Source organism: Euwallacea similis, chromosome 35, assembly GCF_039881205.1.
Source record: "Euwallacea similis isolate ESF13 chromosome 35, ESF131.1, whole genome shotgun sequence".
Taxonomy (NCBI): domain Eukaryota; kingdom Metazoa; phylum Arthropoda; class Insecta; order Coleoptera; family Curculionidae; genus Euwallacea; species Euwallacea similis.
The window spans coordinates 1,458,887-1,484,391 of NC_089643.1; the positions used below are offsets into that span (position 1 = coordinate 1,458,887).

Below are 25,505 nucleotides of genomic sequence, written 5' to 3' on the forward strand. Positions count from 1 at the left end.
TCCTGATTAATGTAATGATAAAAGTATTAACTTATTTATAATATTACTTATTTTTCGATGAAATCCGGAATTAGACTGGTTTCTGGCTTAGTTACTTGGGAATTCTATAATATTTGCAAATGCAGGTATTACCACATTTATAAATAATATCTATTGTAATTGAAAAGAGGACAGGAAATACAGAAATAGAAGTTTAAAACAGTAATTCCCAATGGGAAAAACCTAAAACACACTGCACCAGGTTCTACTGTCGCAACATACCCTCTGCTCTTAAGGGAGCAGAAAGAACAAGTTTCTTCCAGAGGGTGCATGATGGATGAGCTGTATAGGTGTTGTGAGTTTGGAGCTCTCTTCATATGTTCTGAAAAAGTAAGTGTTTCTTTCAGAGGATGTGAGAGAGTCCAAAATCTAGAGCACAAAGATGTTACTAAACATAATACCAATTATGGCCTAATTAAATCAACTATAATCAAACGAAATTGAGGTAATTATGCAAGATATCAAATTAAGGAATAAAACACCTAAGAGAAGAGTCCAGATTTCATTACTTTGAACTTGGAAATTCCGCCTTCCTTGAGCTGATATCGGTTCCGCAAGGTAATTAATCACTCGGTATTTCGACTCGGTTTTATCAATCAAAAGTTCATTATTGTTTGTCTGCTGGAGGGCAAACAATGCAGGCTAGAGTGCAATGGCCCTTTTCGTATTAAGTGAGATTATTCATCCATTCAGAAAACCAGGAATAACTTGAAAAATAAAAGAGATATTCATGCGTGGTTTGGGTCATGTTAATTCAAGCTCAGCCCTATTTGATCCTAAAATTGCATTTTTTTTATTCCCCCCTCAGGAGGCGAATTTTTGAAGATTAAGTTTTTATATTTTGTAAGATTGTATATATTGAAATAATACAAAGAACATAAAAAATAACACTTTAGCCCTCAAAATGCCTTCATAAATTTTATATGTTCTAAATGTCATAAGTACCTCACGGTGCTTCCAGTAAAGATGTACCCCAACAGGAAAATAAAAGGTGCAGTAAAATTGCATAAGAACACATGGAGGCCCTACCAGTAATCTCTTTGCAACACTGGCCAAATAATTGATGCTTATTTGCACCATACTGTACAAAGAGTACAGTGAGGCATCATTAATTTCCAAAATCCTCTGCCACGAACCATTTTGGGTGCTAAACTAATTGGACATTGTGTGGTTTGTCGGGCAATATATTCAAATCTAAACCTCAGGTTAACTAACACATGTACTACCAACTATCTAATAAATATATTTATATGTTTTACTAAAAGTCATTTAAATTTAAAGTCAGTCCCACTTGTATAACTGCCCAGGAGTAATCCTCTTGATCTCAGAATCAGTCCCAGCGTTCAGCTGCTTGGCGATCGGGGCTACTACTTCGGGGGGCTGCACCTCTCTCCTGGCGTCTCGTGTGAAATAGTAGTTGGCACTCAGTTTATGCGAAGGGCCGTCAGGGAGCACTGGGAGTGGCGGGGACCTGGTCGCCAGCAAATCTTGAAAGCGCAGCGCCAAGTTGTGTTTGCGTCCCAATAAAATGTCTCGGACGCGCTGCAGAAAGGGGTTCACGTCGTGGAACTTTACGGAAGGCTTGGGGGGCATCGTGAGCCGCGTACTAGAGATTTTTGGGGGCGATTAGCGTCTGTTGTCTTTGGAGTTTTCTAACCTAAGTTTATTGCATAAGTTTAAGCCGGCGTTGCCGTTTCATGTTTTATTTAATTAGTCAAAACTAGAAAACAAAACCTGGTTTAGAGTGTAGGCTTTTTTGCTGATTTTGAGTGGAGATTTCAATTATAAGTGAAGTAAACTGTGATTTATTTTGATGGTTATTTTGTGAGCTTTTAAGTATTTATCACTATTTCAAGATTGATTAAAAATGCATTACATCTAAACATGAAGTATATGAAATCAATGCACACATGGTCTGTCATAGTTAGTCTCGACGTTGCCATACTTTTTTGCGTGGCTTCTTCGTTAAAAACGATTTCATTAAACGTCATAAGTCACTTGAAGTAAGTCATGTTGTAATCGTAAATAGACGTAGTCCGTTATTTTAAATTTTAATCTAACCGGGTTTTTAATTTAGATTTAAGCTAGGCAATGGAGAAAACTCGTTGGAAAAGTGTTCTGATTGACTGGGTAAGTTCCTTAATAAAATCCGACATTATCTCTTTGTGGCATCATTAATATTTCCCCCAAAACTACATTAATTTCTCTTGCTTTGATACTATAGATAAATTGCCTGAAGTTGCAAGATCCTATACATAGTTTAGAAGAGCTGAAAAATGGGGAATTCATTCGCAATCTTCGAAAGCTCATGTAAGTCTCGTTTACCTCAAATATAGGACCTAAATAATTTGAAAATTTCGCCCCATAGCAGAAAAACAACTTGCCCGGTACCCGACGATGATCTCACTGTAATTTTTAAGATTCTGTCAAAGCATTATCCTTTGATTAAATTTGAAAACCCCGAGAGCATTCACATCAATGATATGCCCCAACATGAATTGATAAACCTTACATCTCTTCTGATGCATTATACATGTATTTACGATAGGAGGAGTGAGTTCACTTCTCCTATGTGCTACAGTCTTAATATGTACACTCAAGTGCACATTAAAAAGTTCCTGATATTCGTTTCCAATGAAACTACAAATCAAGATTTAGAAGATTTTATTCAGAATATCTTCAATGATGACAAAGCCTTGATTAATAACACCCCAGTGGGTAAAAAGAGCCCTTTGCTAGAACTGTTGGCAACCCCAGTTTCGAAGAAGGCTCGTCTAGTAGAGAAGGAGCGCGAAATTGAGATGCTAAAGCTCAGTTTTGAGAGCAATAAAGCTGAAAGTGAAGTTGAGATGCTACAGTTGCAAGAGACTGTGTATAAACTTGAGAATTTACTAAAGCAAAAGAGTTTAGAAATAACGCGTTTGAGGCAAAAAATTGAAAGTTTAGAGCCACCCACTCCTGAAAAACAAGAAGATGCACATTTGGAAGAATCTCTGAAGCTTTTGCGCATGGAGGTGCAACAACTTGAGCAGTATGTACAGAAATGCACTCAGGAAAATGAGGAGTTAGAAGTGGAACAAAAACATCTTAAGGAAATGCTGGAAGTATCTTCGCGGGATTGTAAAAAATGGCAGGAAGGCTATGTAGGCCTTGAAGAAAAGTTTCAACTCATTACTGCAACCTCTGCAGATTTAGAACAAAAGAATGAGAACCTGAAACAGTACTGCACTGAATTGCAATCACTTCTGGATGAATATCGCAACACTGGAAACCATGATGATAGCTACAGCTACCTCAAACGAAGATCAAATTCTTTTGAGCCTCTAGAAGACCTGGCTCATTCTGTGGTTGATGTGCAGCTTAAGGAGTCTGAGAAAGCAGTGGAGCATTTGAGGGAGGAATTGAGGATTTCTGAGGAGTGTAACAAGGGACTGATCGAAGCTGGCGAGGCTTTGAAAATTGAGGCCCAAATGAAGAGTGAGGAGTTGAAAAAGTTACAGGTTTCTATAGAAGCTGTTTTAGAGGAGAAAAAATGTGAGGTTGAGAGGTTGGGAAAGGAAAATTTTGTTATTTGTCAGGAGAAGTTGGAAATTTGTTGTAAGTTTGAAGAAAGTGTGAAAGAGCTGCAGAGAAGTGAGGCGAAATTAAAGGGCATGGAAGAAGAATTAAAACAGTCACAAGAAGAGAAAATAAACTTTTCCAATCTTGCCAAATCCTTAGGTTCAAAGCTTGAATACTCAAGAGTTGCAAACCAGAGGCTTTCCAGCGAAATTAAACAGCTGCAGCAAGATTATCTGCAGCAGAGTACTATGATGGAGAAATCCTTGGATAGGACTGTAAAAAAACTTGAGGTCTCCGAAGCACAGCTGCATCTCAGAACAGAGGAACTTCAGAAATCCCAGGAAGCTACCATTTTGTTGCAAAACTTTCTGGATTTGAACCGCAATGAGTTGCTCAAAGCTACCCAAGAAAAGGAACGTCTGCTTGAAGCCCTAGAGATGGCCAATAAGGACCGAATGGAGGTGCAGGAGGAATTTGAAGAGTTGCGCTCAAAGGTGGTGGTGCAGAACTGGGAAAGAGATAGGGAGAAAAGAAGAGAGAAGGAGTTGCTGGAGGAAATTGAGATTTTGGAAGCTTCGCATGAGCAGGTTGTTAAGGAGAAAGATGGGTTGTGTTTGGAGTTGCAGAGTCAAGTTGCTGAGCTAAAAAAGGATAATTTGTTGCTAGGGAAAGTGAGTGAAGATAAACAGAGGGAGATTGATGAGCTGCAGCTGCAAAAGCGGGAATTGGAGGTGGTAAATAACGAGCAGCAAGAGAGTTTAGATAGGGTTGAGGCTGCTTATAAAGAGCAAGGAGATTCGTTTAAAATACTGGAGGAAAAATTGAATGATTCTGTAAAGATAAAACTAAAACTTATTAATGAAATTGAGCACCTGCAAATCAACCTCAATGACACAGAAAAACAGCACGCGATTTCTATTGTAACCTTGAAGGAAACTACAATGAAACTCGAAGCTACAGAAGAGAAACTTGAAGCTTCAGATGCTAAAGTAAACTTGAGTGGCAAAGAACTTCAAAGAGCCCTTGAAGCCATGACATTAATACAAAATTCTTTGGACTTGAATCGTAGAGATTTCCTTAAAGTTTCACACGAAAATGAACAGTTCGTTGACGCCTTGGCTAAGGCCAACAAAGAAAAGGAAAACTTGGAGGAAAAACTTGTAGGTTCCGCCAAAGCAACGCAGAAACTCTCTTGTGAAATGGAACAGCTACAAATACGCCTTAAAGCTACAGAAGAAGAACGTGTGATTCTGATTAAAACCCTGAAGGAAAGTACATCGAAGATTGAAGCCACGCAATTAAAACTTGAAGCTTCAGAACAGAAACTTGAAGCCTCAGATGCAAAGTTGAAGATAAATGAGCAGGAGCTTCAGAAAGCCCTTGAAGAAATCAAATTAGTACAACATTCTTTGGACTTGAATCATAGCGATTTCCTTAATGTTTTGCAGGAAAAAGAAGAACTTCTTGAAGTTTTAAATAAGGCCAATAAAGATAAGCAAAACTTGGAAGAAAAACTTGTAGACTTCAACAATGTAACACAGAAACTCTCCAATGAAATGAAACAGCTGCAAACAAATCTTGAAGCCACAGAAGAAGAGCGTGTGATTGTGGCTAAAACCCTGAAGGAAAGCACGTCGAAACTAGAAGCTACGGAATTGAAACTTGAAGCCACAGATGCGAAGCTGAAGCTGAACGAACAGGAACTTCAGAAAGCTTTTGAAGAAACTAGATTAGTACAAAATTCTCTAGACTCGAATAACAGCGATTTACTTAAAGTCTTGCAGGAAAAAGAAGAACTTCTTGAAGCCTTGAAGAAAGGCAATAAAGACAAAGAAAGCTTGGAAGAAAAACTTGAAGATTTTAACAATGTAACACAGAAACTCTCTTGTGAAATGGAACAGCTACAAATACGTCTTAAAGCCACAGAAAAAGAGCGGGTAATTCTGGCTAAAAGCTTGAAGGAAAGTTCATCGAAACTTGAAACTACAGAATTGAGACTTGAAGCTTCGGAAGAGAAACTTGAAGCCACAGATGCGAAGCTGAAGCTGAACGAACAGGAACTTCAGAAAGCCCTTGAAGAAACTAGATTAGTACAAAATTCTCTAGACTCGAATAACAGCGATTTACTTAAAGTCTTGCAGGAAAAAGAAGAACTTCTTGAAGCCTTGAAGAAGGGCAATAAAGATAAAGAAAGTTTGGAAGAACAAATTGAAATCTTGGCTAAAACTCTGAAGGAAAGTACGTCGAAACTAGAAGTTACGGAATTGAAACTTGAAGCTTCGGAAGAGAAACTTGAAGCCACAGATGCGAAGCTGAAGCTGAACGAACGGGAACTTCAAAAAGCCTTTGAAGAAACTAAATTGGTACAAAATTCTCTAGACTCGAATCGCAGTGATTTACTTAAAGTCTTGCAGGAGAAAGAAGAACTTCTTGAAGCCTTGAAGAAGGGCAATAAAGACAAAGAAAGCTTGGAAGAAAAACTTGAAGATTTTAACAATGTAACACAGAAACTCTCTTTTGAAATGGAACAGCTACAAATACGCTTTAAAGCCACAGAAGAAGAGCGGGTAATTCTGGCTAAAAGCTTGAAGGAAAGTACATCGAAACTTGAAGCTACAGAATTGAAACTTGAAGCCACCGATGCGGAGCTGAAGTTGAGCGAGCAGGAGCTTCAGAAATCCCTTGAAGAAATCAAATTAGTACAGCATTCTCTGGATTTGAATCACAGTGATTTCCTTAAAGTCTTGCAAGAAAAAGATGAACTTTGTGAAGTTTTAAATAAGGCCAATAAAGATAAAGAGAACTTGGAAGAAAAACTTGAAGACTTCAATAATGTAACACAGAAACTCTCCTATGAAATGAAGCAGCTGCAAACACGTCTTGACGCCACAGAAGAAGAGCGTGTGATTGTGGCTAAAACCCTGAAGGAAAGTACGTCGAAACTAGAAGCTACGGAATTGAAACTTGAAGCCACAGATGCGAAGCTGAAGCTGAACGAACAGGAACTTCAGAAAGCTCTTGAAGAAACTAGATTAGTACAAAATTCTCTAGACTCGAATAACAGCGATTTACTTAAAGTCTTGCAGGAAAAAGAAGAACTTTTTGAAGCCTTGAAGAAGGGCAATAAAGATAAAGAAAGTTTGGAAGAACAAATTGAAATCTTGGCTAAAACTCTGAAGGAAAGTACGTCGAAACTAAAAGTTACGGAATTGAAACTTGAAGCTTCGGAAGAGAAACTTGAAGCCACAGATGCGGAACTGAATCTGAGCGAACAGAAGTTTCAGGGAGCTCTTAAAGAAATCCAAACATTACAAACTTATCTGGATTTGAATCACAGCGATTTACTTAAAGTCTTGCAGGAAAAAGAAGAACTTCTTGAAGCCTTGAAGAAGGGCAATAAAGATAAAAAAAGCTTGGAAGAACAAATTGAAATCTTCACCAATACATCGCAGAAATTATCCAATGAAATGGAGCAGTTGCAACTTTGTCTTGAAGCCACAGAAAAAGAGCGTTCGTTTTTGGCTAAATCTCTGGAAGAAATTGCAGCGAGACTTAAAATTACGCAAGAGAGCCTTGAAGAGACACAATCGAAACTCGAAGCAAGAGATACGAAGCTGAAGCTGAAGGAAGATGAGCTTCAAAAATCCCAAGACGCCACCACTTTAGTACAAAACTTGCTGGATTTGAACCGCTGCGAATTGGAGAAAAGTACCCAACAAAAGAAACAGCTTATGGAAGCTTTGGAAACATACAATGAAGATCGATTGAAACGGGAAGAAGAAATCAAAGAACTGCAGCTTAACGTGGAGATGCAGCGCTCTGAAAATGAAGCAAATTTGCAAAAAACAATTGAGGAGAAAGAGGTGTTGATTGAAGAACTGAGAGAAGTTTCTTCCACATTGGAGAAAGTGAGAAAGGAGAATGAAGGTTTGAGCGAACAATTGGAGAAGTTGAAAAATGGACACCAACAGGTTCTATCTACCCTAGAAATCGCTAAAAATGAGAAGGAGAATTTGGAAAGACAACTTGAAGACTCGATAACTTTAAAGGAAAAACTTTCCAGTGAAATTGAGTGTGTGCAAAATAATCTTAAAGCAGCAAAAGAACATATTGTGGAACTTCAGCAAAGCATTCAAAACAACGAGGAGTTAAATACAGCTCTTCAGTTGCAGAGAAACTTAAATAAAGAACTCGAACATAAGTTTCAAGATTCCACTACAACGGAACAAAATCTTCGCCAGGAAATAGAGCAGCTTCAATGTACAAAAGAAAATGACTTGACCCTCATCAAAAACTTGCAGCAAGAAGTTAAAGATTTGCAGCTGCAGCTTGAAGCTGCTCCAACCAAAACTGAAATTTTGAAGAACCTGCAAAATACCATAAAAGAAAAAGAGGAATTATTTTCAGAATTAGAAAAAGTTTCTATCAAGCTTGAAGCGACCAAGAAGCAAAATTTGGAGCTTCAAGAGGGGCACAAAGACAATGAAAGTGAAATAAAGAAACTGCAGCTTGAAAATAGCGAATTACAAGAAACTTTAAGTAAAGAACAGCAAAAAGCTCTCGCGAAGCTAGAGGCTGCGTGGAAAGAAAAGGAAGAGATGGAGCATGAATACAAAAAAATATTATTAGAAAAGGAGGATGTCTCTAAGGAAAAGAACGACATTTATGATTTTCTGCAGCGCTCCGTAGAGGAGAAAGAGAAAGTGATATTAGAAAGGGATCGCTTAAAGTCAGAGAGTGAGGTGTTAATCAAAGAACGTGACTCCATGTTTGAGCGTCTTCAAGCCGCCGCTGAAAATAACCAGAAACTGCAGCTTTCCCTTGAAGTCAGCCAGAAAGAAACTTTAAAAATAAAAAATGAGCGCAATGAAATTTTGCAGTCTCAGACCCAAATCATGAAAGAGACTGGAACGAACATTCTCAGAGCTCACGAAGCAGCTGTGGACGAAAGACGAACCCTAACGGTAAAAATTGAGAATATTGAGAAGGAACGGGATAAAGTAAGACAGGCCTATGCTTCTGTGATATTGTCTAACTCGAAACTAGAGCTGGAGAACACTAGTTTAAGACATGCATTGGAGAAGAGTAGTCAGGAGAGTGGGGACATCAAGGAGGCCTATGAGAAACTGCTTGACGACAACTGCAAGTGCATGGAGGAAGTTCAAATGTTGAAGCAAAAGAGAGCGAGAGACAGGGAGGAGCTTGTGACGTTGCTGAAGCGAGAGCAGGAGAAGATGAAGAGAGTGGAGGAACTAAGGATTGAATATGAGGAGAAATTGGACAAAATGAAGGATAAAATGGTATGTATTATATATGATATTGAGTCAAGTGGTGGACGCTCTAAGAAAATAAACAATTTCGAACAATATCTTGTAGCTGAAGCTGTACCGAGAGGAGGTGCAAAAGGAGGTTACCAAACTGAAGACTGAGCAAATGCGGGAGGTTGCCTATTTACATAAGATGAACGACGATTTGAGGAGTGAGTTGTACGAGTCAGAGCAGAAATTCCGATTGTTGGAGACGCAGCGGAATCCACCAAAAAGCAGCGATTTCTTTGGAAGGGAGCCGGCAAGAGGCAGGAGCAATAAAGTAGCCGATAGAAATAGCGTTATGGGCAGCTGCGGCTCTTTGGTTTTGCGAGAGAAAGACCCGCAGCAGATACAAAAAGTGAGGAGTCTGTCGCAGCTTTACAGTAGGGAGTCAACGGTGACGCGCGACCGGAAAATGTCCACTTTACCATCGCGGCTGCAGAACGACCTCAAGGAGGAAAATGACATGACGTCGAGAAGGACCTCTATTAACAGTATCGGTGAGTATTTACCATTTATGGCAATGTGGCCAAAGAATCACAATCCGTAGATTATATAGTTGTACTTAGCTTGCATATGAACTGTTATTTAAATGTCGTGCTAAAGTGTCAAAATTGTAGGTCGAAATATTGAGATGGAAGACGAGGTAGACGACATGTTCAATAACAAATATTTGACAGATCTAAAGGAGGGTCGCTGTCAGCCTTTGACAGGTAACAATTGACACTCATGTATGGTAGGTCTTTAAAGGGTGTTTTCAGGTCGCGAATCGCACGTTAGCCGGATGTCAGAGTTGGCATGGCGCAATTCAATGGTACCGCCCCACTTGAAGAGCTCCTATCCCGCCGAGGTGCAGTTTGTCAGCCCCACGCGCTTCAAGGACGATGATATTAAGGTAAATGTCATGGTTGTAAATCGTCAACGTCATTAGTTTGCGCAGACAGGGCAAATCGATTTGGACGATAGCCAATGCCGGCTTTTGACGGGAGATAAACCCCGCCCTAAAAAGGATTTCGGCACAACCTCCTACAAGAAACCGGGCCCGCCCACTCCAAGCAAAAGTGGAGGCCGCCAGTCGTTCCAGGGCAACGAGTTGCAGCCGCTCCGAGAGCAGAATTTTAGTACTCCCAAAAAGGTAGGTTTTTGTTTTGAGTTTTTTTTAGATTTTATAGTGTTTTTTCCAGACTACACCTGGGAGGATTAAAGCTTTGTTTAAGGGAATCAGAGAAGGCAGTACCTCTACGCGGGAAAATTCAGAGGTAAACTGTAGTTTTGTTGGTTGGGTGTTGAGCAGTTTTTTTTTGTGGTGGGGGTGTAGGGGGTTGGACTTCTTTTGAGATTTAAGGAAAATTAAAGCGCCACCATTTTTAGAACGCCTCACCGAAGAAGCGGCTCAGCATTTTCCGGAATCGCCGATAATTTTCTTAGTCATTAATTTTAAGTTACCTATGTTTGTTTTTTTATTAAAAATAATTCGCTTTGATTGAGATTTTTATTTAATTAAGCCATAGTACTCCCCAAGATCTTCTGAATAACTACATTTATTTCGTTAAAGTCTTCCTTCAATGGAAAAAACTCCCTTTAAGCACCAACCTTTGAACGCTAGTCTGCTAATTTAGCCCCTGCTTCATCACCACTTTCAGAAGAGACTTCATTGCCGGTTTAGATAAGTGATTGGCCGAAATTGTGTCTTTAGGACTGTCTCAACACCCTCTAGTTTCTCTACAAATCGGTTATATTAGTTTTAAAGATAATAAAACGAGAAATGTTGTAAAATAAGATTTAATCATTATTTCACGGAGGTGGTTCTTTGCTGAATTTTCTAAATTCATGTTCAACCAAAAACTTACTTTGTTTATAAATCTCAATAAATAAGTCGTGTTTTTTGCGAAAGCTTAAACTATTTCAAGTTGTAGAGCTGCAACAATAGAACTTTATCCTTTTGTTATTAATCAAAAGTATTTAATGATTTAACGAAGCTACTCTTCCACCATTATATCAAGATTTCAAGGCTACAAGCAAATAAATCTGTAGTTTCATTGTTAATCAATAGGTTTTGTGCAAACCTTAAAGATTGTGTAAGAAGAGAAGAACCAACCGCTAGAAAACCACCAAAATTGCCACGGTAAGTAGTAACTGACAATTTGCAATCCAAATTTTTCTACATTTAGTAGATATGAGGTTTAAAACCCGATTCTTAGACATGTTGTTCTCTTAATGTGGTGTTTGTATATTACATGGCAGATATGATTTAATATTGGCATAAGAATAGTATTAAAATCACATAAAAATTATCCACGATTTATCACCCCTTTGAACAACATTAAAACTAAACTTTTTCAAATGGTAAAAAATGCTCATTAATGGGAAGATTCTTTTCTTAAATATTTATTTAAGCACCTATAATACATATTAGATTCACTTCGCGTATATAAGAATATATATATAAACAAATCCGTCGACTAAAAATTGAATCATAGATTCCCTTGTTTAAATTTAAATTTTGAAATATTGACATAATGGTGAAGGTAAGTGTTATATTAATATATATTTAAGATTTAGTAATTCAAATGTTTTACAATTAGTATTATAGTTTTACAGTTCGCGATAAGATGAAAACGCGTAAGCTGGCAGAGCCATATCGGATGAAGCACTGTTTACTACTACCGCTACTACTAAATGGCCTAGCGTCGGGGACCCCATTTTAGACTGGGATTCTTTCGAGAAATGAGAAGGAAAGGTAACAGCAGAAAAAGAGTCAGTCGAGATATAGAAAAGTAGTAGTAGAGGTACGGTTAAGTAGTTGTAAATTTATTAGTTTGTTTTTCTATATTTTGATATTACATTAATATTTCTCAACCATATACATATACACGGTGTTTTAAAAAAACTTCAGGAATGAAGGATGTGATTCTTTGGCCCATTCTAAGAAAAAAAGTTCCTATAACATGAGTCCGCAAACGCACTGTTTTCGAGATATAGAATGTCAAAAAAAAACGATCAAAAACAGTTTTATTTTTTTATTTTATTTAAAGAAGATGTTCTATATGTTTACCTGCCATTTGTATACAGAATTCATATTTTCGCTGAAAAGAAGCTCTTATTCATTCGAACCACACTGGACGTGTATAATTCACCTTCACCATTATGTCAATATATACATATGTATGTATGAATCTTATCCAATTTTCTTTAGTGCCATTTTTAAATTTTTATTATTGCAAATTGGCCAAATCATTTTGTTCAATAGCGCACAGCGACGTTGCCATGTCGTGGCGGAATACGTAACCCAGAACCAGCGGTGTAACATTTTCCTTTCACTTGGTTCAAAACCGCAATATTATGCGGACATAGACAAGATATGGGGGAAGCCAGTGTAACAATACTCGTTACTCATGTAAGTCTAAATTAATAATAATGGAATAAAAGCAAATCTATATGGTTACAGAATTTTCCGCCAAATTTGTATCGAAAAAGCTTCGGCTTTTTTTTTTTAGTCATCAAGATGGTCAGATTTAACACTATTCATTAGCCGGCTTCAACAGAATCAACAGTTGTACAACTATTGGCATAACACGTTGCCTGTCGGATACATATATTTCAATGAGACCCGACGTTGTTTTTGCTTCGAATCTCAAACAGTCACGATCTATCGTTTGATACCTAAAAATAAAACAAAAAATTCTTAACAAGTAAATGTTGGAAGGTATCGAACAGCGAATTTTATTTGTACTGCGTGTGATCTTTGAGTGCTTCCAGCCGTTCAGTAAAAAATTTAGCTGATTGCTGGGGTAGCGATCGGTTCTTCGAACTTTTCGAACGGCGATGCTGTTAACAATATAAAAAAACCTTACATCCAAGGATATCGAACATACTCCAACCCAGGAAATCGCAAAAAAGGTTCAATTTCAAGCGGCAATATTGAATATTGATATACAGTTGACGATATGCAGTTCCCGGTAGTGTACGGATTCTTCCTTTTATCGCGAATTAGCTTCACTTCTTAAAACTGTCAAAAATCAAGATGTTAAATGTATGGAGAGCAGCTACTTTATGTTTGATGGTTAATTAATGATTTATGCGAATATCAAGTTTTCACTTTGAGGACTGATTCCTACACTTTTATTAATGTGAAAAATGACACAAGCGTCAAATATGAAATGCGCTTATGGGCACCAAAACGAGTGGTACCTCTCACACCAACCGGTACCATGTTTCTCGCACTTCCCCTCTTTGGCCCCTTAACTTTCCCTCTCGGCTGGTCGAGTCAGCCGTGAAACGCGCTGATCAGAATTGGCTGAGCGCAGAGCCGGCGCGCGCCATTCGTTTTTCGCGCGAGCGTTGACTGTCTTTTGTTTTATCTTTCACAGCAGTTGTTTTTTCTTCACTCACGGCCGCTTTTGACTTTTAAAGACTTAAAAAATTCGGCAACGGTCAGTTCTCAGTACTGATTCGGACCTGGACGCACGCGGTCAGAGGTCGACTCTCCTCATTTTTCCTCCTCTCCTATATCCCTCTTCTTACTTCCTATTTCTCTCCATATATAAATACATACATTTTTTCAATTTTAAGTTAGAAAAGTTACAATTGAATTTTGAGCCGGGATTGAGAATTGCTAAAGAATATGACAGTTCGTGGATCAATGTCGGACAGACAGATCGGAAGTGTTGATTTATGTAGTGATTAGTGTCTCCGCATAGCTGAAATTCTCCCTATTTTGATAAGTAGTCATCAATTGTGCGAAGATTGTTGGGATTTGTCGAACTTCTTCAATCAGATCCAAAACCACGTTTCACGACAAGTTTATTTGGTGAGTTGCCTCAGAATAGCTCCTTTCCTAGTGATGTTAACAATTAAAAATTATTTTGATTTTTAACTACCAGTGTTTGATCGTTGTGAAATCAATGATGCACAAACGATTAATTTGCTCAGACACTTCAATTCGTTGGATTTGTAGAAGTCCTTGATTGACACTTTAGAAATCTCAAGTCTTCATATCGGTACAAACATCTACTTGCCTACGATGGTCCTGAAATACGAAAATATATACTCTTCCCGCCTCTGCGCAAAGATCATACGTATGAATCTTTCCTTAATTGAATGATCTAAATGGCACGGTACTTGTCAGCTAATTTTTTTTTAAATTAAAAGACGTTGGCGAAGCTAATTTCAAATGATCGATAACGTAATTCGAGAAAATTCCTTATTTCGTTATTTTTAAAGGCAGGCCCCTCGATATGGTACTCATTTTCAGGTACTTTTTTCTAAAACGTCGGAGAAGTTAATTACGAAGTATCGATAGCGCAGCTCGAGGAAATTCGCAACTTTGCTATTTTTAAAGGCAGACGCCCTCGACAGGATACTCGTTTTCAGCTGCTTTTTTCTAACTGAAACATCGTTAAAGTCAATTTCGAAGTTTTGATAACACAATTCGAAAAAATTCTTAACTTCGTTATTTTTAAAGGTAAACCCCTCGACATGGTATTCATTTTCAGCTACTTTTGTCTAACTAAGACGTCGGTGAAGTCAATTTCAAAGTGTCGATAAGGAGCTTGGAGAAAATTCCTAACTTAGTTATTTTTGATGGTAAACTCCTCGACAAAGAACTAATTTTCAGCTACTTGTTTCTAACTAAGATGTTGGTGAAGTTAATTTCGGAGTACCGACAATGCAGTTCGAGAAAATTCCTAACTTAGTTATTTTTAATGGTAAACTCCTCGACAAAGTACTCATTTTCAGCTACTTTTTTCTAATTAAAATGTCGTTAAAATCAATTTAGAAGTAATGATAGCGCAATTCGAGAAAATTCCTAACTTAGTTATTTTTAAAGATAAACCCCTCGACATGGTACTCGTTTCCAGCTATTTTTTTCTAACTAAGACTTCGGTAAAGTCAATTTCGGAGTATTAATAGCGCAATTCGAGAAAACTCCTAACTTCGTTATTTTTAAAGGTAGACCCCTCGACATGTTGCTCATTTTCAGCTACTCTTTTCCATCTAAAAGTGGTGAAGTTAAAGAGAGATAAGCAGCACATTGTAAACAAATAACGACATTATACTGGCTCCGCTGTATGCAACAAATATGAAACATGTATTAGTTGTTAGTAAAATTACATAATGTTGATAGAGCGCAGACGGAATCATGCTGTGACGTTATGTCACTACATAAAAGTCCAAAAGGCGATATATTTTCAATAATGCCTTAAAAGTAAAACCGCATAATTGATAATGCACGCGCACTATGAACGGTAAATAATCGACTGAATATTAAAGTCTGAATGATGTAATTTATTGCTAATCCATTGTTATTGGTTTCAGTTTACAGTTATTATTCTTCTACGAACGATTAATATCGTAATGTCATCTTAACGAATTATAAAATTCGACTTGCACAACGTGTACGCTTTTAAGATTTATTTTATTGTCCACGTTTTATTGTCGCTGGTTAAAAAAGATACGCATAAGAAAAGACGATTATTGAGTGGGTCCGAATCACGTCGTGTCACCACTAACGGTGATTGCCAAATCCCAACGAGGCAGTCAAAATCTAAAAAAAATCCGATTTTGTAGCAGGATTAAATTGACCGTTAAAGAAGCGATTTGGCAACGAGATTGCGCTTTACGAATAAAACTTCTGAGTTTTTTTGGACTTTGCGATTCTTTGCACTTATCGTCATTTTCTGTTATAAAAGAAAATAAAATAAGTTGGGAGTGCGCCAGTTGTGCCAAAATCGACACTCACCGTGAAGATAAACAGTTGGATGTGCAACGTGGTTAAATGGGGACCAATTATGCCTTAACGAGAGAAGTATTTTGCCAAGTTAGAAGATGTCTGATGAGATGCCGAGTTAGGCCTAAGGGGCTCATTTCCTTAGATTTTATCCACAGGGTCAAAAAAAAAAAAAAAAAATTAACGCTCTTTACGGTTCCTAGATCGTTGGATCTGTCTATTTGGTCAGCTAACAACAGCGTTGCCAGAGATCATGTTTTAGCATGAGATCTCAGTAATTCATTCAACATCTTATTCAACATGCTTTCCCCTAACAAACAAATAAATATGAAGTTTATACTGGTTCTCTTATTTGGTTGTGCCCACTATTGCAACCTTCGAAACAGTGAGAGCTACAAAATCGATTTGAAATTGCAAATGTTCCTTATTTAATCGAGCCGTATATACGTGTGAGATAACTTTAATTCTTTTTATCCATAATTTTTTTCATTCTCGATTTTTTTCCATTCGTGGTTTTTTCATTTGTCACTTTTTTTCTTCATCATTTTTTTCACTAGTCATTTTTTTTTATTCGTCATTCACATTTCTTCATTCATCCGCTTTAAAAGTCAGGATAATAATTTTACATGGGATTTAAAAAAATTGGAATTGCAGAGGACAGGAGCTGTTTAACGAATTGTTATTGCGTCTAATCAGACGATTAAATGCAAGAGGAAAACAAATACGTACAAATCCAAAATACATGAGTATCCTTATCTGCCCGTTTATCTTGGACGAACAAATTTGATTCAGTATTAGTAATTGAAGGATAATGTTTAGCGAGTGCTATAAATTCTGAGCCAAGAGGAGTAATGGCTCATTTATAGAAATAAGATCAGAGCGCGACCTTAGAAGGAACTTTTGCGAAAAACTTGGGGACCCAAAATAAAAATGAAATGTGTTACGTGCCGAATCGCGAAAGTTTTTCGTTGCATAAAAATCAAGCGGGCACAGCGAATCGATTTTTTCCTCTATAGTATCGATTAATTGCCAAACAAAAACAGACACCTGATGGGGCAACAGATTAGGATCAATATCGTTGGGAAATTCGGCCGATTGTGAGTTAAAGTTCAACTTGATTAGGGACTTTAGAGTGCAACACGCTCCCAAAAACTGATGAGATAAATCAAAGTCTAACGACTCCATTAAATTGAACCGTTCAGCTAAGAAGTTTGAAAAAAAGAGCATTGAAGCAATGCCCAGCATGAATTATTGATCATGAATGAAACTGGTTTGGTAAATTAGCGATCGATTCGCGGAAGATCGGGTCGTCTCACTGGAGGTTCAATCGCCTTAATCTTTTGTTCCAAATGAAAAAAACAAAAGGCGATTGTACGTCAACGGACGATTCTGCGCACAAGGAGGCGACTTTTTTATGCAACCAATTTATCGGTTTACACATCAGTTTGGCATTTATTAGGTAACGGACAACACTGAGATCCGAAATTTAATAATAATAAATCGTGATTGTACGGCAATTAATCAAAGGTAGTTTGCGTTTTCAGCAAAAATGTCTGCGAGAGCCGAATGTCGAAACTGCCCTCTTACGCCATCAGTAACCGACACCGCTTCAATGCAGCAACTGCTGCATAGATGCTGAATAGAAACTGCCAACTCTTTTTGGGGCCTTAACTTACTCGATGTGTATGCCTGGCCAGATAACTATTACAAGTTTTGCAATAATTATGCGCCTAACGAACTCAATTAGTAACACTGCGCTTGTTTCCATTGGTTTCACAATATTTTAAGGAAATCCGCATATCCCAGTTATGAGGTCCTTAATTTCACAGGGGGTCCCAATAAATATCTCAGATAACGATTTCTATTGAATCTTTATGTGGATTTATGGGCAATAGTTTTAGGTCCATTGAAATTTAACCGGACGCTTAGACAATGCTGTCTTAAAATAAGCAAATTTGATGAATGATCGTGTTGATGATAAAAGTGAAGGTGATGAATGTTACCAAGAAACAAACACGCAATATTTTCTGCATTTTTTCCCATGGTTTTTAGACTACGAATTTCTCAATAAGTTTTCGGCTTTTTTTCGTGTCTCATTATTATTCCATTAAAAATTGTTTTTTTTTCCATCCTTGACTGTCACGCATCGAAAAAGCTCTTACGTAGCTTTCACGTTATTACTGGATATCAAAACAATCCTTCCAACACATATTCTACGAATTTCTGATAATTCTGCAAAAAAAAACATTTCTACCCGAGTTCGGTACCAGAAACTCGGCAGGATTTTTTTCTGATGGTTTTCTCGCAATTTCCCCAATATTTCATAAAGCCAGTTGCACGGCCAATTAGGCCCGTAAAGATTACTAAAAATAAGTCCATAACTAAACTTCGCAAAACCGCACAGGATAAGATAATCAATTAGCACTGATCAGGTCTGTAAACGCAGTCATTTAATTATGTAGGTTAGTTGTAGGAGAGCAGAATGGACCTACATTAAAGTTGCGCAACGACCGACAAGACAACAACAACGGAGTGGTGACAACTTTCTCGCATTGCTGCGTTACCTCGGCTCGATTTACATAACGCGGATCGAGCTGTTACAATTATTTTCTGTTTAGCTTTACTACGATCTGAAGTCCCAGGTTAATTTCGGCATTTTTCTGAGTGCCGTAAAGTAATCGTTTAGGTCGCTAGCGTATGAAAATCATTGCCTGCCGTGGCGGTCTTGTTCTATGGCCTCCGCGCTCGCCTAATCTAACACCCCTTGATTTTTATGTATGGAGCCCAATGAAGAACATGATAGACTCCAACGAAATACGTGATGTTGAAGATCTTTGTGGTCACGCTGAAGCAGCTGCGACGACAATTGAGAGACAAGGTCTCTCATCATATAATTAAAAATAGATTATTGAAAATCGTTAATTAGTAAATCGCCTCAAAAATAATATCTCCGCTATTATGCCGGTTTTGTTATGGCGTTTTCTGTTTAATCGGTCTCTTTAGAGCTAGTTAATTACCCCTTGAAGGTAAAATCGCAAGGCTTCAAACACAACACTTGGGATACGCGTTCTGCTCCAGCAGGAAAGAACCGTTCGGAATGGGTTTTGAAGATAGTTTCGCGACGGAATTACGAGAATTTCCGTCCCCGATTATGTAATTTATTAATTATTGTATATTGACATGTTTTGCAACAATGCAGAATTAATTTTTTCCTCGATTTATCGTGTAGAAAAACTTACATCCTCGCTGACAAGTTTGGGTATTTATCAGAGACGGTCATTTACATGCAAACGTGTCTCGAACCTGAATGGTTATTTGCCAGTTAGAGATAATAAATTGCCCGATAGTGTCAGTCAGTTTTGGATGTTAATTAATCCTCCCGGCCAAATCCGTAATATATGGTATTTACTACTCAGGCTATTTTTATAATTTTAGTTGAATAACTAATGACCCCACCTGTTGGTCATCACGCAGAGCCTCGTCCGTAACTCCAAATTTCGCCATTTTTTTTCTTTAAAACCGCCATAAAATAGATTGTCATTTTATGGTTCCCGGAACGTGAGTTATTACCTATTTTTAGTTTCCGTTACGCAACCTGAGCAGGTGTTTCGACCGATGGTGGAAAAGATTTTTCTAAATACATTTTTTTTTTAAATTAATTTTCAATGAATTATTTTTAATTAAAGAACTTCTAGCTATCTATTTCATTTTAATTAAAAAAATTCGATTGTAAATGTGTTATTTTCTGAAATTATCCGTAATTTCTTACGGGGCCAATCCGGTGTTATATAAAAAAATCACTTGTAAATGAAAACGAATGAAAGACTGCTTCTAAGGTCTCTGTCCAATTTGCAATGATGAATCGTTACTGTTTGTCAACAGAGGGCGTGCTTGGAATTGCCAACTTACACATACAAAAAACTCAACATTAACTCAACATCCGAAAGTTTCTGTGAAGAATGTTTACTGTCGATATCAAGGTAAAGGAGTTAAAGACGCATAAACTAGTATTCGCACTGGGTGACCCAAGTTCGGGTAAAATGCTTCTAAATTCCAAACCGTAGAATTTCATCACCTCTAGCATTCCGCAGTTATTAACTCCGTTTGAAAATTGGCAACAACGGAAAACGATGTATAATTATAATAATTAATGTGATTCAATCTGATCGGTCCAACGACAAATTACATTAATTAACTAGTGCGCAAATCGCAGAACAATAAAATTAACATGCCCTAAATGACTTCATACGCTTCAATCATCTTTTCCTGCCAGCTCGCATTCTCTCCTTTTGATTGATTAATATAGACATTTTTGTTGTAGGATTAACAACAGCGATGGCCGCCAGGATCCTCCTAATGTCCTTCCTCTTCTTTCTGGACCACGCCGCCACATTTGAGGTAAGCTGGTCCGATATTTTCCGAGTTAGTTCAGGTTAGAGCTGAATGAACACTTACTGATTCCATAGATTTTTTTCGACATATTCACGCCTTAAAACCAACTCCAGATGTGCGGTCGAGCGATAGTTCGATTAAAAAATTACGCATCCGTGATTTACATTTGATGTTGGTCTTGTTTAACCGCATGGAGATTATGTAAAAATGGTTTACGGAGCTTTACGCCAGATTCCCGGTTTAATTTCAAAATATTGACTTTTAATTGAAATTTCTTAGTAAACATTCCTTATTGCACTGGAGCTTGAAAATAAAAGCGATTTTGGAAACTGAACGCGTCAGGAAAGCGCACTTCACTTTTCTTCCAAATCAATTCGACTGGAGGAGGTAGATAAACGAAATTTCAGTAATTTCTTTAATTCGTCTAACGTACGCTGGTTCAATGCTGGACCGATTATCCCTAATTGCTGTTAGTAATTGGATAACAATCTTAAAGTGGCTTTACGTACTCATTATCATTATACATGCAGTCGTCATTGGTTCGATTGCTCAATAGACGCGATTTTGCTCCAGCAATTACCGAGAATGATCAAATCGCTAGTTGTTTTTTGGTGGTTTCTTGCTCGTATATGGGTAATACAGGTATCAAACTGCGAATAAAAAATATACTCGTTATTATAAAACAATTCTTAATTTTCCAGTTTAACGTTAAATGTTTCTGGTGGAATTTTAATATAGATATTATGCTAAAGCGTGTCGAATGTTTAATCTAACAGCGGTTTTTTTGCGACAACTGATGGCAGTAAACGAATTCCGGCAACGACGGTCTTGCGTTTTTTTTTTGACATTGACATTTGACATTGGCATAACATTTGACATTCACCTAACGTCGATGTGACAATTTCTCTCAAATGTAACAAGCTTAGACCTGATATTTAAAAAAAAAGTCTAGTATGTGTTTCAAGGCTGGTGAAGAGCGCACTGCGGACACTTGCTAACCAGGCACTATTAATTGCGCAACACCTGAGATTATTATATAACCAGCATTTTTCCAATATACCTACATAATATATTCCATTTATACCCGTACTTACATATCTAGAAACAGTTATGTCATTAAGTGCAACCGAGTGACTAATAATAATAATGAGCCCCGCGAGGCCACGCCCAACGTGTGTACATTTTTAATTGGCTTCAATAAGAAACGTTTTGTTTTATTGTTGCAATGCTTTAAAACCCCTCCGACGAGTGCTATTAACCTTTGTTTCACAATAAATTACTCGATTATTTTATCTTCTTTCTTAACTGCTGCAGAAGGTCAAATTGTTTTTAAAAAGTCACACCTGACAACACGTATGTTCGTACCTTCTTGTTCCTACAATCACCCCTCTGAAGGCGCTACCGATGCAGGCCTGTTGCAAGGAGGCTGGCCAGGGTTTTCATATAAATCAGCCATATGAACCTGTAACATGACAGTCTAGTCATCGTGGGTCTTTCTCTATCAAGAACTGGGCGCAGGGCTACTCGAAGTGTGAAGATACCAGAATGCACTGCTCGTGAAAATAGCTTTTTCTCTCCTCAAATTTTTGGTGAAAAATCCTGCAAAAGGGCGCCCATAGTATAAAGGTCCGAATGCAGCATGTTGCTTTCTATACAGGGTGTTATTTAAGTAGGCCAAACTTTAAGGGGTGATTTTTTGAGCGATTCTAAGACAAAAAGTTGACATAAATATAGGTCAGGTAATGCTTCGTTTTCAAGATACAGGGTGTCAAAACTTTTTTAAAAATAGTTTTTTCGTAAAAATATTAATAATCTTTTAGCCGATTTGGTTGAAATTTGGCAGAAAATTGCCTTTTTTGTCTCTTGAATGTTTTCGCATCAAGCTATATTTTTAGTTACTTAATGCAAAAAAAAAACAAACTAAAAGTCAGTGGTGCATAAATAACAATAATAACCATAAATCATACTGTTAAATTTCAACAAAATCAGCTTCAGAATTTAAGATTATTTACAAAAAAATGATTAAAAAAAAAAAGGTTTGACACCCTGTATTTTGGAAACGAAGCATTACCAGACCTATAGTTATGTAAACTTTTTTTTCCGTTTTAAAATCACTTAAAGAATCACCCATTCAAGTTTGACTACATACTTAAATAACACTTTGTATACTTAACCTATGTACGTCATATAAAGGCATTTTTTCGACAATATTGAGTAAAGAAGAAACTTGTAAGTATATTTCCTATGTAAGAACCTGCGTGTCATACAGGGTGTACGGAAATTAGTGGACCAAAAAGAAATGGTAGATTATATGGTCCAAAAATTTAAAAAAAAATGTTTATAAAAATGTGCTCAAGAATCTTTCAGGGGAGTTATGGTAAAGGTTTTTTTGCAATAACGGCAAAACGGCAGTAGTTAAAATCACTAAATTTGGACTATTAAGGTAAACAGACACGTTGAAGAAGTTGATATGCCCCGTTTTGTAAAATGTCAACCAAAAGCGGGGAATTTGGGGTGGAGGGTCTGAGGAAGATTTTGCTGTATTTTTTTTTAATACAATTTTATAATCACCAATATTACATGTTACTTTAATAAATTTTCAAAAATATTTCCATTTTCCTAAACACATAGTTGAGCTCGGCGTTTAAAATATCGATATTTTAAACTATAATGATCAAATTAGACACGAAATTTTCAAATCATGTTAATTCGAAAACGGTGCACCCTAGAGATGTCAATCAAGAATATCTTTTTCGTGAAAAGTAGTTTGAATTTCATGATTTGTCTTTAAACTATTGGAAAAAGGTGTCAAAAAAAGTTTTAGCAAATTCTTCTCAGGCGCTCCCAAAACGCACTCATCTGGTTGATATTTTGCAAAATGGGAGATATCAGCTTCTTCAACGTATTAAGTTACTTTAATACTTCAAATTTGATTATTTTGACTGCTACCGTTTCCCCGTTGTTGCAAAAAAACCTTTACCATGGCTCCTCCTTTAGAGCTGTAGCTGCCCTGGAAGGTGTTTTAGGGCATATGTTTATAAGTTTCGACCACATAATCCACCATTTCTTTTTGGTCCACTAACTTCCGGACACCCTATATATAATCTGAGGCTCAATCAATAATCATATTAGTATGTTTATCAATTCTCCTACCGTCCAGGGAGTCCAGGTCAAATGTGTCCCATGTGACATGCATATTCCGCAGTCCTCTAGTGTCCGCATATTTTTTTCAATGTAATTTGTAAAATTTAATTTTCCGGAAAAAATCCAATTTGGTCAAAAGGTTTGACGAACAAAAAGTCAGAAAATGTTTTAAAAAGTCGAAGACAACATCGAGAATATTTTTCGAACTTTCTATCTTCGGCACTCGGGAGGTGCAAGGTGCCACACGTGTTTATCTACGAAAAATAAATATTTTGCAAGACATGTAGGGATTCTTTCACACAATCTGTTCATCTGCGTTTCAGCGTCCACCACGCCGCGATTTACTTAATTTAGAAGTATAATCATGAGCAAATCCCGCCGGGTTTGCTAATTTTGCCAATAATAAGATTTAACGGCCTTTTTTTTACATTTTGTTAAGTAACTGAGTTATATTTTATGTATATGTTAAACGAATGCAAATCTCCGTATCACATCACTTTGAAGTGGAAAAATATCCATTTGTCACCAGATTAAACTCGCATTGAATTTATTATTTATCTCGATAAATTAAGGTTTATTTTCCGCAAAAACGTCGAATCCTCAAGGCCTGCATTAGCATATCGTCATCACCGTAGATGAGGAAGAACAAGTGTCTTGTCGATGATGCTCACCACCCCGATGAACATCACCGCATTGAAGGTCGAGACGGCGAAGGTAAAAGGTCAAGTGGGGTGTTTGTTCGTGCATAGCGGAAGCAACAAGTTTCGCCTTGATTCTTCGAGGTCCGAGAAGATTTTTCCGAAAAATGCGCAAAGGAAGTCATCGCAACCTCGCCTCGATCAGAGATGTGTGAAGGACTACTCGGTGAAAGAACAATGTAATTGCAACGTTAAGCCGGTAAAAATGACGAGGGCTTCCGATGGTGCAAGGATGACCGAAACAACAAACAACCTGAACTGAGTATGCAAATGCCAGCGAGATGAAGAGCCGATTGTGCGTAAATGTTAATGCGCACGGCTTAGCATCTCTACAGGGTGTTTTTGCTTATCAGGCGGTAAAGAGACTTAAGCTATTTCTCGCACGAAATAAATCTTCTGTTCGAGCAAAGTCTCAGATATGTAGTGTGAAAACCATGTCAAGGCTGATTCGATCTCAGCAGTAATTCGGATTATTTCGATTGCAAACTGCCTCCGTTTGAGAGCGCTAACTTTTACCTCTTGAGCTTTATTGTTGCTTGTGTGATATAAATCGAAGGAATTAACCGCAAAAAAGAGAACACAACAATATTTAACCTTAAAGGCAATTTATTGATTCCTCATTGCTCCAACCGGCCGCGTGCTTTTATCTAAAGCTGGCGTGAAAATTCCCGGGTGACAGTTTCCTTGATCGCGCCGAGGCAAAAACCGTGAATTATTATCATAGCGACCGCCATAATGAGCGTTTTCTCATTATTATTATTATTATTATTATTATTATATAGGAAATTTTACTTATACTAAAAGCACTGCTTTAACGACCCATATTTCATGCGCTATTACTCCACCTATCTGTAGTAACCATTACTTTTTACGCAGGTTCACAGACACATGACCCTGGAGGAGCTGCGCAGCACCTTCCACGTGGACAGTCATCATTTGGGTAAGTACAACAATTTCAATGTGACTTAAATTCGAAAACAATCGCCGCTCGACAAACCGTGAAAATTGCGCAACTCGGATTTTTGGCCCACATTGAAACAATAATGGACGCACGACCGAGATTGATATCGACTTCTTAATTAAGTCACGCTTAATTGCTTAATTATTGTGGATAGACGAAATGTTGCTTTAAATGTGGCCGCGTGGTCCTAAATAGTTTTAACTAAATTAGAAAAAGACTAATTGCCAAGAATCGATTGTAACGTTGACAGGGGGCGTGATAATTTATCCGCGATGTTTTTTCCGCAAAGTTGATTATTCAGATCCAAACAGTGAACTGTTTATATCGCTATCGGCGATATTCGGGGTATCTCATTTAGGTGGACCTATTGTTACTATTTCTGAAACGGTGAAGGTTACCAAATCGATTAAATATAAACTTTTGGAGATTTTACGTCAAACATATTCAAAGAAGTCAAAATATTCAATCGAAAATATTTAAAAACCTTTAAGTCTAATCAAAACAAAATTTAAACACATTAGCACTTTTTATCCCCAAAAGATCAAAGTATCACTGGTGCATTTTTTTATTTGGCCACCTTGTTCTCCTGATATGACACCAATGGACCTTCTTACTGAGAAAACAACCACAGACTAACTTTACAAAAAAAAACACCAAAAAATATTGATGAT

General features: G+C 37.4%; 3 protein-coding genes across 5 annotated transcripts in view; 2 read left to right on the top strand and 1 right to left on the bottom strand.

The window, feature by feature from the left end:
• Positions 1-1,269: 1,269 nt before the first annotated feature.
• Positions 1,270-1,713, bottom strand: LOC136418478 (NADH dehydrogenase [ubiquinone] 1 alpha subcomplex subunit 7-like). The gene has a single exon (XM_066404545.1). It carries the CDS (start codon positions 1,630-1,632, stop codon positions 1,321-1,323), a length of 312 nt encoding a protein of 103 aa, XP_066260642.1. The 5' UTR covers positions 1,633-1,713; the 3' UTR covers positions 1,270-1,320.
• A 372-nt stretch (positions 1,714-2,085) lies between these two features.
• Positions 2,086-10,357, top strand: LOC136418448 (uncharacterized). The gene is made up of 9 exons (XM_066404515.1): positions 2,086-2,169; positions 2,264-2,349; positions 2,408-8,900; positions 8,977-9,409; positions 9,530-9,622; positions 9,671-9,804; positions 9,850-10,044; positions 10,094-10,168; positions 10,281-10,357. The coding sequence occupies exons 1-9, from the start codon at positions 2,131-2,133 to the stop codon at positions 10,326-10,328; spliced, it is 7,596 nt and encodes a 2,531-aa protein (XP_066260612.1). The 5' UTR covers positions 2,086-2,130; the 3' UTR covers positions 10,329-10,357.
• A 2,835-nt stretch (positions 10,358-13,192) lies between these two features.
• The window catches only part of sona (sol narae), a 29,149-nt gene continuing 16,836 nt past the window's right edge, over positions 13,193-25,505 (top strand). For all 3 annotated transcript variants that reach the window (XM_066404658.1, XM_066404657.1, XM_066404659.1), the window contains exons 1-3: positions 13,193-13,719; positions 19,961-20,037; positions 24,750-24,813. In XM_066404658.1, the coding sequence (XP_066260755.1) occupies positions 19,975-20,037; positions 24,750-24,813 (127 nt within the window). In that variant the 5' untranslated portion in view covers positions 13,193-13,719; positions 19,961-19,974. The remainder of the gene's footprint in view (positions 13,720-19,960; positions 20,038-24,749; positions 24,814-25,505) is intronic.